The sequence below is a fragment of the Rattus rattus genome, chromosome 4 (genome assembly GCF_011064425.1).
Source record: "Rattus rattus isolate New Zealand chromosome 4, Rrattus_CSIRO_v1, whole genome shotgun sequence".
Taxonomy (NCBI): Eukaryota; Metazoa; Chordata; class Mammalia; order Rodentia; family Muridae; genus Rattus; species Rattus rattus.
The window spans coordinates 28,827,940-28,841,774 of NC_046157.1; the positions used below are offsets into that span (position 1 = coordinate 28,827,940).

General features: G+C 41.1%; 1 protein-coding gene across 1 annotated transcript in view; it reads left to right on the top strand.

Annotated features, from left to right (window-relative positions):
* Positions 1-13,835, top strand: part of Ccdc191 (coiled-coil domain containing 191) — a 66,314-nt gene that overhangs the window by 38,684 nt on the left and 13,795 nt on the right. The window contains exons 9-13 of the mRNA XM_032900218.1: positions 3,583-3,829; positions 7,664-8,124; positions 8,798-8,910; positions 11,233-11,315; positions 12,018-12,119. Of these exons, the coding sequence (XP_032756109.1) occupies positions 3,583-3,829; positions 7,664-8,124; positions 8,798-8,910; positions 11,233-11,315; positions 12,018-12,119 (1,006 nt within the window). The remainder of the gene's footprint in view (positions 1-3,582; positions 3,830-7,663; positions 8,125-8,797; positions 8,911-11,232; positions 11,316-12,017; positions 12,120-13,835) is intronic.

Consider the following 13,835-nt stretch of genomic DNA (forward strand, 5'->3'; position numbering starts at 1 on the left):
ACCGACTAGCCCAGATCTGCTGGGTGCTCTCCTGACTTTGAGGCCCCAGATTGCACAGCTCTCACTAAAAGCACCGGCAGAGGTGTTGATCCTGGGTAGCGTGATTCACACTGGAATTCCTATTTAAGTCTTTGCTGTTCTGTGCTCTTAGATCCAGAGAGACAGCCTTTCTTTGCAGACAGTTATGTAATTATGATGATCAATTTATACGCTCTCGCTAGAAATGTTCTGATTTAGCTCACAAGCATATTGGGGCAGGCTGTTTTCCATGAGGCACTCTGTCCTTCTTTGTGGTTGTCTGGGAAGTTTGTCTCAAGCCTTTTCTTCAGGTAAACTTACCTAAGCGATTGCCTCTCACTGAGATTTTATGAAATGGAGGTGATTTCACCCCTCTTCCAGAACTAGCGAGTTTTAGTGCGATCTTTTAAAAGGCATAGAAGTCGATTCATCAGGGATGCTGTCACTATGCCAACATGAAATGCAGAGCAGCGGGCACCGAAGCAGCCTGTGTCTCGTTTCCTAGCATCTGCCTTCGACCCTTCCACCTTAGTCGGCAAATACAGAAAGCATGACTGCACTCAAGGCGCCTGTGTGGCCATCACAGTGGGCTTTCAGCACTCTGTGCCTTTCTACTTATTTTCCTACCCTCCTAGTCTTGATATAGTCATAAAGATGGTGTTCCCTTTGTCCTCTGTACTATCTACAGAATTTTACAAGGTCCAAACCTCAGTGCTGCTCTGGGCTGTCTATGCTGTAAAAATTATGTCAGCACACCAGGAACATCTCACACGCATCCCTGAGAAGATCGATATAAATTGGATGTCGTGTTAATCAGACTCAGCAACGGGCATCTTCTATCCTAAAATGTCTGAATTTTCCTCACTGGAGAAGACTTCAGGCTGTTTGCCTGTCTCCCTTCTTAGCTGTTGCAGCTTAGTTCCTCCTCCTCAGCTACTTACTTACGGCCTCTTCTAAAATTGTATCAGACACAGTCTCCTTACTTATTTCCACTCTAGATGCATGCGCACTCATTATCACTCACAGTGCACTTTTACTATAGAAACTACCTGCCAGTCACGGAGTATATGTCAGCCATCATCAAAGAATTATAGAGATCAATTAAATATAATGATATATGCTGTTAGAAGATGTCCTGGTCGCTTTCTCTGCCTCTGTGGCAGAGTGTCACAGGCTGCATAATTTATGGACAGTAGACGTTTATTTGGTCCACAGTTCTTGGGACTTAGAAATCCAGAGCATGGTTTTGTCATGACAAGGGCAAGGAAGCACACACTGGACAGACAGGAACTGGGGCCCTCGCCGTTCCCATTGGTAACCCACCTCCAAGCTAAGAGCATTAGTCTTGCTGGGGTCAGAGCCTTCATGACTTGATGAGCCTGTTCTCAGGGAGTGGAGGGCTGGTGGCACTGAGCCTCCGTGCCCAACTCCCAGGTGACCTTTTCAAGGCCCCAGCTCTTCATACTGTTAGAATAGGAGTTGAGACGACATTTTTGGAAGGTGTGTTGAAACCATGGCAGCTGAGTTGCTTGTGTCTCAAGGTTGTATTAGAACAGAAATCGCAGTGCATTGCTGGTAGCAAGGATACATACAGTTTGGTGAAACTCTGTCTCACTTATATATATTTTTGCTTCATTTAAGTTTACTCATAAAGTGCTATATTAAGTTACATTGTAACAGTTTTCACCATAGTTAACCAGCAGAGGTCAGAAGTCTTGTAAACATTAAAACAAACAAACAAAAACAAAACAAAAATAAAACTATAGAAATAGTGCTAGAGAGATAGCTCATCAATTACAAGCACTTGATTGATGGTCTTGCATCTCCAGATGCCCCTTGATTCAGTTTTGGGTACCTACAAGTGGGGGGTCACAGTCTTCTGTAATTCCAGTTCCAGGGGCATCTGACGCCCTCTTCTGGTCTCTGTGGATACTATATACACGTGCATGGTCCACATACATATTTTTATGCAGGCAAAACAGTCATATACAAAACTAAATGAATCTCCTTTTTTAAAGTCTATAGAAAAAATGTTCTCCATACTCACTGACTTAAATGGTTATGATTTTTTTGATAGGATCCTAGAGTGCATATATAATTTTAACAGAAAAGAACTTGGTTGTATTTACAAGCTAAAATTAAGAAGGCAAATAAGGGGCTGGAGAGATGGCTCAGTGGTTAAGAGCACTGACTGCTCTTCCTAAGGACCTGACTTCAATTCCCAGTAACCACATGGTGGCTCACAACCATCTGTAATGGGTTCCAATACCCTCTTCTGGTGTGTCTGAATGGCAGAGACAATGTACTTATACATAAAGTAAATAAATAAATCTTTAAAAAAAAAGGCAAGTCAATAATACTTGATTTTAAGTTTCCAAATGGACACATGATTCCACATAATTAATCACATAGTACGTTCTAAGGTTATGGTGATAACCACCCCTTCCAATAGGAGGTAGATGTAAGAAACCTCTAGTCTTGTATTCTGTGTGTGTGTGTGTGTGTGTGTGTGTGTGTGTGTGTGTGTGCGTGCGCCCGTGCGTGCACGCATGCACGCGTGTGTTTGTATGTGTATACGTGTGTGGGTGCCAGCATATGTGATGTTCACATGTGTGCAGACAGAGGCCAGCGATTGCTGTCAAGTATCTTAGGTTGCTTCTGTCTTACATATTGAGTCAAGGGATTTTGCTGAAGCCAGAGCCTTGCTGGTCTGGCTGGCCAGCTTGTTCTAAGGATTCCTCCTTTGCATTTCCTGTGTTTTGAGCTGACAGACAAGCTACGACGCCTACTGGTGATTACATTGGTTCTGAACTCAGACCCTACAGGTGTGTGGCAAATGCTCTATCCACTGAGCCTCCTCCTCAGTCCCCAGGCTTGAATTCTTGACCAGCTTCTACCCTGATGTCTCCTGGGGAAGATTCCCATGGGGTAGACAATACTGTCCACTCCTAACTCCACCAGCCAGGTCCCCTCATTTATGAAGGTTCCAGGAGCCTGAAGGAGCGCTTTCTTAGGATGAATGAGCTCTAGCAGACTGTAGCCTGGGCTGGGACCTTCACATGTGTCTGGTGCTTAGCTGATGTCTTCAACCCGACTCATTCATTCAGGTCAGGGCTTTGGTAAGTGAGCCCTCTTCAGTACTTCTCTCCCTCAGCAGGTCTTAACAACATCATCCTCAGAGTTTCACTTGGATTTTGATAAGTCTTAATTATTGGCATCATTGAGTAATGATATGGTTCGGTTACTGAGTTTTCTCTTAACTATCTGCCTTAGATTTCCACCCCTAATGCATTCTTCTTTTCAAAATAGTCACATGTCTACACAATAAAATGAAATATGTTTTATTGGAAAGGTAGAACAGTGCAATCGTGTTTTCACCTTGAAGGTAATTCTTGGGTATCAATGCCTTTGATGAGAGTCCGCTCTGAGGAATGAGAAGTATTCAATTTAGTTTAATGTAACATGGAGCATTTCAGAGACCTCTTTGACCTTATGTTTCATTAGTATTATCAACTAACAGTATGCATGGCTTCTTTGTTTGAATGGAAGTGCTTTGTCTCCTAGAAAACAACAGCTGGCTACTGAGTTTAACCGGAAACAAGTTCTTCGATACTGCTTTGGTGGATGGCAGCGTTGGCATGGTTCAGAAGTTATAAAGAGGGAGCTGGCTCTGGCCAAGGAGCAAACTAGGAAGAAAATGGATGAACTGCTGAAGGCAGCCTCCCTCGGGAAACTCAATTCTAAGGGGTCATCAGCTCATCTTCTCGATGAGGCCCCGGCCGTGGTGGACCCAGCAGTGGGCAGTGGAGAGGTACACTGTTCCCTTGGTTTGGGTTTCATGTTCCCATGGACTTGCATCTGAACTTCACACTTTGAGAACATCTGAAGTTGGCGTGCCTTCTCAGCTCTCCAGAGGTTAGGGCTGCACAGTGCACAGAGGTCACCACCCACACTGTGGTCATTGTCTCGACCTGATCTTTTCTTTCAATAGTTAGAGGTCAGCGTTGGTAAGGGCATGGTACAGAAAGGGATACATGACAGCTAAGCGAAAGGCCTTTGGAAAGAGATGGGTGGCGCACTGCTGACAGACAACTCTTGAGCCCATGTGACCCTCACACATGTCCTTTTGGATAAACTTGAGGCATAATGGATTTTTAAATGTTTTTTTTTTTCTAAAAAAAAAATTTGTCCATACTAATTGTGACAATTTCATAGAAGAAAATCACCAAGAACTGTTTTTAAAGCCAGCAGTGATGATATATACCTGTAATTGCAATTGTCAGCCTGGGCTTTTTAGTAAATTCAAGGCCAGTCTGGGCTATGTAATGAGACTGTGTCCTAGTAAACAACCAGCTCTATGTAACTCCATCATCAGGAGTTAACCACTAGTAACGTGGAAGTGTAGTTATCCTTTTCCCTTGAAGCATATATAAATTTGTTATTGTTAATGTTTATTTTTGCTTTAAATTTCCCCCGACCAAGTCACTGAAGACAGCTAGTCTGCCATTCTCAGGTAAAGGAAGGCTTTGCTTTGTTTCCCTTTGTTAGAGACAGGGTCTTGCCTAGTGCAGAGTGTATTTTACACCAGCTTGCCTTGAACTCCTCATCCCCTTGCCTTACTTCCCACATGTGCTATTATGCAAGGCTGTTCTGTGGTGGCTTATTCGTTTGTTTTTAATAGGAATGTAACTATTTTGCTTTTCTATAAACACTTTTTGAATTTTCTAAATAGACCATGGACTTTTATGTTATTAAATATACATTAGTCATATTTCATTAAAAGTATTTCTCAGGACTAGACCTCCTAATCAGAATTTCTGGGAATGGGGCATTAGTAATTTAGTTCTTAGGGTAGGTGGACCTGATACCTACCCTGGTGACTATGGGCTCTAGTTCTCTGCTAGCATTTTGTCATGCTTACATGACATCCTATAGTAGACCTAAGCTAGACGTTGGTTAGCGTATGGATGGCTGAGGTTTACATTGTCTTCAGTCTGCACTATTTCAGTGTTTTACCAAACATCCCAGTGATAGTTACGTCTTTGCATCATATATGCATAATGCTTACTTAGGGTAAATATTTTAAGACAGAATATATGTTCTATTTTTATCTTATAGTTTCTTTATCATCTGCATTTTTATTGCTTGTGAGGTTAAACATTCCTGTATTGGCTATATACACATACAGATATGGATATAGCAAAGCAGGCATAGGTCACTTGCCCCTTCATATTTTTAGGACTATTGATGCTTACATTATCATGTGTGCTACAGACTTTTATCCCCTTGTCATTTGCCTTCTTGATTGGGTTCTGGAGTATGGTGCTGTCCCCGCTGTTCACTTTTTACGAGGTCACTCCTAATAGTTTCTCTTGCTTGTTGCACTTGTCTTGTTAGAAAGCCTTAGGAAAATCCTCTGCCTCCACCCTACTCACAGTGCTGTTAAGTACTTAACTCAGACACATAAAATTAAATTGGGCACCTGAGGGTCTCAGCCTTGCTTTATACCCTGATTACTGCAAGCAAGCAGACTGGCTTTCACTGAAGTGTGGTCTCTCAGCGAAGGAGGATCCCAAGAATGCTTATTGGGGCTTATGTAACATTTGGGGCCCTTCCCCAGGCATTTTACCTACCTTTATATCAGCTAGATAATTTTGTCTCAGTGAGACCCAGAAAAGATTTATATCTTAAGAAATAGCTGAATAGAACCTTTTTTTTTCTTTCCAAGTTCTACTGCTGTTACCTTTAAATGAAAAAAGTCAGCAAAAATATCTTTCCTTTGCATAACAAAAAATTACTGTATAATATACATACATACTTATATATGTTTAGATTTCAGAAACATAGATTTCTAAGTATCTGAAAAAAAGTTTTATCAAGCAAATAATTTTATGGGAAAAAACCCACCAAAGGATTAAAATAGACCTTGTGGCTCACAAAATAAAGTCCATCTTTTCTGGGATGTACAGTGAAACACGAGCAAATGAAAATACAGATTCCTCAGTTAGATGCTCAGTAATTACACAGTCATAGGAACTCAAGTGCCAGGGATGAACATACTATACCTTGAAACGTTTTGGAATTATCAGTTACCTAATAGGTGATTTCCTCTGATTAGAGCGGGCTGTGCTGACCTTTTCCAGCAAGTACAAACCATGCCATTAAGCTTCTGTTTCATTTTCCTGTTTTTACCTTCAGAAGTTACCATGATCCAGAAGAAATCTCTCTGCTGTACTCAAGGCTTTTACGTAGTCTTGCTGGGTTAATAGTGTGTCATTACCACAAGGTTTAAAAGAGCCTAAAACATCTACCCTGCTTGATGCTAAATTACATAAGCAGGTGTTCTCATGAATAAATGTCCACCAACATTCTTTAAAAAAGGTTATTTTTAAAAGTCTTTAACATGTCAGCGTTTCCATCTATTCATCTCTCCAGCCAGGTCTTAGAGAGCCTTTCCATCACCATGAAATGTATTTTTGAATACCTAAAGCTGGCACGCTGTTAGTGCTGAAAGCTTCTAATGTTGGGGGTTTTCCTGTTTGTACCATTGCACATGGTACAATTGGTAGCTGCTCAGATCTGAGCTCATGACTCAAACATTCTAGAGGAGACATATTAACTTGACATGAATTTTGGCCTAAATAATTTTGCTGGCTAGGAATGATTTTTTTCCTTCTCCTCCAGATAATTTGTGATTAAGTATGAATCCTGTCTATAAATGAAGTTTACATCTTTGAAAGGTATTCTGTTGTATGCTAATACAAGCTGTTTCATAAAATTGTTCCTAGGTAGTACAGATATTTGCCTAGTCTTGTCTTTCTAAATGCTTCCCCAGAACAGATAGTTGGGGAAGAGCTAGAGCCTAGTCTCTAAATCAGACTTGGACGCTGAAGTAAACTCACATCTGTATTTTACTTCAGGATGAATTTAGTAGAGGCAGAACAGGCCTTCAAGTAACAGAGTTGCTGCATCTTAAGAAATGGCTGAAAGAAACCTTTTTTCCTTATTAAGTTCTTACTGTTGTTACATTTAAGTGGCAAAAGTCAGCAAAACATATTTTCCTCTCCAAAACAAAAAAAATTACTGTATAATATACATACATATATACACACATGTTTAGACTTTTAAAGCTTCCAAGTATATAAACTGAAGAAGGAAGTTTTCAAACATCTTTGAGGAAAATTTTTCAGATTTTCACAAAATTTAGTCAATTTTTACATTAAAAAATTATATAAGAAATGAAATTGCTTGATTACAAAATAAACTATAGAAGTCCATAAGAAAAGGCCAGGCATGGCGGCACATGCCTATATAATCCCAGCACTTTGGGTAAGGGGAAGCAGGAAGATCATTAGTTCCAGGCCAGTCTGAGCTATATGAAATGCTGTCTCAAACACCAAAGGAAGGATGCCTTGGCCATGACACCAGCTGTCAGAGTTCTGACCTCTCTTTCCCACTTACTCTTGATGGTAAGCCCAACTGTACGTTCTAAGTGGCTCACCGTGCCAAGGCTGATAGCGTCCTGGAGAGCAGGGCAGCTCTAAGGTATAGTATACCTGTGCCATTGAACAAAACAATACCAATGAGACCAAGGCAGGATCTCATCTCATCAGTATTTGAGTTGGAATATCATCTTTTCCCCTAGGTCACTATCATGTCCCCTTTGTGGGAAAAGCCACCTGTGGAGAACAGTGGTTGTACACTCAGCCATTCCCCGGAAAGAACAACCAAGGGGAATTTTCAGGGTACTCTCCCAGATGTCTCTGAGAACACACCTGGCACAAAGCAGGCCAAGACTGCAGCAGCTGAGACCTCGGAACAGCCTGGTAGCCATGAAGATCCTGGGACCACTACGCAGGAAGCAGACACGGTTTGTGTGGGGCATTTCCGCCGTCACCATGTCTACCAGCAACAGCTGATTGAGAAACAGAAGAAGAAACTTGAGGAACAGAAGAAAACCATTCAGAAGCTGAAGGAATACCAGTGGTTGGCTGAGGCCCGGCGGGCATCTGAGCGTACCACAGCAGCTACAGGAGGACACAACTGCAGTCAATCAAATCGCAGAGGAGCAGGGGACCTGCAGGGAACCTGCCAGAGACTTCTGAAGTATGTCAGCAGAGTCAGAATACTCTGAATGTGTTTGGAGGGTTTTCCTTTAAGAAAGAGGGCTACTGAATAGCTTTGCTTGGCTTCCTGTATGCTCACAAAGCCAAGAACCTCATGTATGCTGACTGTCCCATGCTAGGTGTATATAGACATTTAAAGCAAATGGCTGTCTAGATGGATCCCATTGTACAGTGAGCCTTGAGTAGTTCTAGTGAGAGAAACTCTAGAATTATCTAGGAAAAGAGAAAAATACATGTTCTAAGTTTTTGAGTTTCTGATTATGTTTAATGCTGAGAAACCAGGGCAGACAACATGGTCCCCAGGGACCAGCCCTAGGGCTGGCTAATTGACTCACTTGAACTTTTAGTTGTTCACAGTAAAACTATCTCTTCAGACTTGGAATAGAGTCTAAATTTCCCAAAAGTCACTTAAGATGGTTCCAAATGTGCTTGAGACGTCCTTGGTGTGTGATGACAGGTTGTTTAGGAGAAGAATTGATGAGAGTAGGGCCGTCCTTATACAGACTTTAGTCTGGCTATAATAACTTCTTAACTGGGAGTTACAGTGAACTTTGTGTCGTGTTTTGAGTTTCTCAGCTATAAAGGAAGCAAATTCTTAAGGAAGCAAATTGTTGATCACAATTGTCTTTCCTGTCTTTTTCTCCTTATTTCAGTTCCTCTGTTCCATCTCCTAGGTGTGAAGATAGTAGAGCCGATTCTAGAAAGCCTCTTTCTCCATCCAAAAGGACCCTGAAGCAGCCAACAGCACCCCATCCCTTACTGAAAGGCAAGACTGCCCCGATGGTTTTCATGATGTTGCCTTTTCTAGTGAAGTAGTATATGTCTGGGACTGGGTGCTCACAGCTCTTAGGCTTTGACACTTGGTAGAGCCTGGTGAGAATCCAAGCTTTGTAGACATGGGAGGAATGGGATGCACCAGGGAGCCGCCACTACTCTCTTTCCTTCCCCTTCTGTAACACACACACACACACACGCGCGCGCGCGCACGCACACGCACACGCACATGCACACACACGAGAGAGAGAGACAGAGACAGAGAGAGAAAAGAGAAGAGAAGAGAAGAGAAGAGAAGAGAAGGGAGAGAGAATGAATTATGAAAGGCCCATTATTTTTCCTCTAATTTGAGATTTGCATTATGGGAGGAAAGGAGGAATTACACAAATGAGAACCCTGAGTAGCAGCTAAGGCTGAATAAACATTGATAAAGTTCATCTACCATTATACTTCATCAATGCCAAAATACTGATGACTTCATAGAAAGTCCAGTCACGTTATTCTGTCACTTGTGACACATGATGTTTTAACAATAGCATTTCGGTAATGAGATATATAAACCAGATAGTCTAATTTGATAGCATTTTAGATGCATACGGAACTCTTTATATGTGAAAACTAATGCTTTAAGACCAGAGGCGTTCCTCAGGACCCGCCTGGTAATTGTGCTAATTGAGTTTATCACACAGATGTTCTTGTGTGTATGTGTATGTGTGTGTATATATATACACATGGTGGTGAGTGCTTCACAATTACAAGATTTCTGTAAATCTGAGGTTTTTGCTGCCCGAGCAAGAAGTAATGACATCTGAAGGACACTGTGCTTCTTCTAGTCAGTTCCTGTCAATGAAGCGATTGCTTGGCTCTATACCAGCCATCTGGCAGGGCAGTCGTTGATGCTGTCCTTGCCCACCACTAAGGCTCATCAGGAAGTGTCCAGTTCATTGTGATACGTTTTGAAATTATTGTTTGATCAATGACTTAACTATCTTAGAATCCAGTCTATTTCTTAAGTAGACTTTAATGATTCAATCTAGAAACGATGGGGAGAGATGGATTGCCGAGACTCTGCCTCTCCAGCTCTTCACTTTAATCCTCTAGTCTATTTCTACCTCCTTAAGGACAGTCTCACTCTGCCATCTGTGCGACCACCACTAATCCTCCGAGGCAAAGCAGACAGCTAATATCTGTAAGAAATAGCTTGGTGAGGTTTTTGTTTATTAATTCTTAAAACTTGGACTTAAATCCTCTTCTCTGTAACACGGCCCAAGGAACTGAAAGTAACAGTGGGCTGGCTTTGTGAGCAGAACTCGATGCTTCCGATGCCCATGCCCCTTCCTGGGCCAGCCCTGACTGAGTAGTCATATTATCAGACCATCTTGCACATTTGTTTCTTTTGGATCGATATTTAATAAACTGTCAAGAACAGGAGTCTGACACTCAAAATCATTCTGATGCCAGTTCTCCAAATGCCTGGTTCACTTCCATTTCCTGCCCATCTGGGTGTCTGGGTCTTAAAACTACATTGAAATGTATTCACCATGACCCGAACTTTAGCTTTCTTGTTTTGTCAGGAATATAGACACGTGGACAATGACTTCAGAAAAGGGGGTAGCCTCACATAAGTGAAGTTTAAGGGATTTTTCTACTCTTCAAGTGCTTGTTAGCCGTAGTTACATTGTGTGTGTGTGTGTGTGCGTGTGTGTGTGCGTATCTGTGTGTGTGTGTCTGTGTCTGTGTCTGTATATGTGTGTGTGTCTGTGTCTCTGTGTATCTGTGTGTCTGTGTATCTGTGTGTGTATCTGCATGTGTGTGTATGTGTCTGTATGTGTGTGTGTCTGTGTGTGTCTGTGTGTCTATGTATCTGTGTATGTGTGCATCTGTGTGTGTGTGTCTATATGTGTGTATCTATGTGTATGTGTCTGTATGTGTGTATCTATGTGTGTGTGTGTGTGTGTGTGTGTGTGTGTGTGTGTGTGTATCTGTGTGTTCATCAGCAATGTATTAAAATTCTGGCTTCTGGGTTTCATATACTGAAAGTCCACCATCCAGGAGCATTGTCTTATTTAAACCAATAAAAATATGTTCTAAAGAAATATAAACAGAAATGAAATAAGCATATATATTGTTCATCATTGCTGATGTCAGATCTTTAAACTGTTTGTTGAGTTAAATAAACTCCAGATGCCAGAAGGTTCAACTTACAAGAAGACTCTAATGGTAACTCTAAATGTGACTATTATATGTAGACATTTATTTTACAGAGTGCTTCATTTTTTTTTTTTTATATTGGGACTATGTTACTATTTTTTAGCCATGGAAGAGAGAGCAATTCAACGAGCTGAACGTAGGCAGATCTTGGCAGAAAGGAAGAAAAAACAAGAAGAAGACAAATTGGTAATAAATTCAGAATGCAAACTGAGGCAAGAAAAGCACTTTGTTCAGATTTCAAAACCTGGAACCTTGTGTGTCCATGCCTCCTGAGATGATAGAGTTACAGAGACTTCAGAAAGGCCGTGGCCTACCCCTCTGAATTAAAATAAGAAATTCTTACTCAGTATCATTAGCAGAGCAAAAGGGAAATGTTTCAAACATGAATGCCAGCTAGTAGATTGGAAAGTTCACAGGTGACCACAATTAGTATGCAGTATATCAATACATTGTATATTGATTGTATGTTGATCCAATGACTTTGCAAAGGACAGTAGTTCTTATCTTCCAACATTTGACCTAGACTGTCAGAAGGAAATTTTGCATCTATAAGAGAAAAATAATAATTCTGTTTGGGATGGGCTGAGTTTCCTCACACCAGACTTCCTATTTCATAAGTGAAAGTAAGAACTGAAAATAGTCATTTTTATCATGAAAGTAGAGTGGCTGTATTCATGGACAGGAGAAGGTCCTGGGCAGGAGAAGGTTCTTTCAGAGAGGCCCCTAAGTTACAGGGCATGCTGGTTGAGTCTTTCCCTCCTGTCACAAAATGCATACATAATCCAGGAGGAGGACAGGCATTTGGTAGATACTTTACTGACTCAGGACCAAAGATCTCCTTTCCTACTCAGAGGGAGGTTGAGTTTTCTGTCTTCTGATTTCATTCAGGCACAGTTAAAGGCCCAAGAGGAAGAACGCCAAAAGAAGGATGCAGAAGAAAAGGAAGCCCAGCTGGAGAGAAAACGAGAGGAAAAGAGGCTGAAGAAGATGGTTAGTAGAGTCCTTGCCACTCGCCCCTTTGTTGAGGCCCATGGCTAATGATCTCTCTCCTCATGATTGTGTACCTAGGGCATAGGAAGCGCTCAGTAAAGGTGGTGAATGGGTGGATAGAATGATGGACAGTTAGAAGAAAACACATTTCAGAGAAGCTGGGGAAGAAGTTATTAAATGCTAGTCAAGAAGATAGGTCGTTACATTTGGAGAAAATACAGCAGTATTCTCTATTGGGTGCTTCACAGAACTAAAGGAATCAAGAAGTCATGTGAGGCAAAGTACACTTAGGTTTTGGAGACAGTAGAAGCATTTCATCCTTTGCTAAATCAACATACAAAATCTCTAAAAGCAGCTGTTTCTTTCCTTAAAAACTGGTGAGAGATTCTAAAACACATTTCTCCAACATGTGTTAGATTCCATGTCGTCCTAGTAGTTCCTGAAATAGTAAGTTGTTTTGAGAAAGTGTAAATTCAGTAGTCAAATGGTTTTAGAAAATGCTGTTTAAGATAAACAAAGTTCCTTAATTAGTTGACTTCCCAAAACTTTTGACATCTTCCCAGACATTATGAGTCTCCAGAAAAGAGACACAACATACTTTGGGGTGTGTGTGTGTGTGTGTGTGTGTGTGTGTGTGTGTGTCTACAAGACCATTTTTTTAAATAAAGCGTGGTATAACATATGGAACAATTTGAGGTCATACTACTGTAAATCAACAAAATAATTTCAAAAAAATGTACACTATAACAAACTGTCTCTCATATCTGTTCACTGTAAAATAAATGAGAAATACCAAGAAGATAGCACATATCTCTGAGCTCAACACTAAGAATTACCTAACTCCTAGAGTAGCATCTTAGTGTCTACTTTGGGCCTTTTCCTCTGTCAGCTCCCCTCTCTATTAAGAGATAGATCATTGTCTCTGCCTGTAGGTATAGATAGCTTTAAACTATTTTCTTTTTCATTTTAGACTCTACCACGAGTAGAGTATCTTCAGAATTCTCCAGAGCTGCCTAGTTTATATATGCAATGGTGTTCTTTATAAATCTTTGTTGTGGGTTTATACAGATTTACAGAAAACTTGTAAGGATCGTATTGTATTGCATATCTTCCTCAGTAAATGCTCTCCAGTATCATCGTGAAACACTCATTAGAAGTCAGCATGAACACATTGCTGCACTCATTGTTTTCCCATGAATATTCAAGATCTACTTGGAGACACCACATCCTGAAGCTGTCCTGAACCTTTAGTGCCCTCTGGGCTGTGACAGCTTCTGTCTTTCTCTTTTGTTATGAATTGTCTGAATATTTCAAAGTTTCCCTCCATTTATGGTTGTTGTTTCTCCAACAATTTGCCTGCATTAGTGGGAGTTTGTGGTGATGCTTGCTCCGTCATCCTAAGCCTACGGCAGCAGTGTGCATGAGACCCAGATGAGGCACATCTCCTGATGTGTGCTTGATGAGATCTGTCACTGTAGTCCCGTTTTCCCTTTTCACACTTTATCCCCTGATAGTGAGTTATTAAGTCCAACGTTCTCTCTCTCTCAAGGCCAGAGGAAGATGCAGTGCAGCCCCATGCCCTCTGTAAAGGTAGCTCTACAGTGACTACTAAAATTCTTTACATAAAGTTGGTCACTTCCTCCATTTATTCAGTCATCCTTTCTATAACTATGGACTCGTGCATATTCATTTATTTATACTTTGGATGATAAAAAA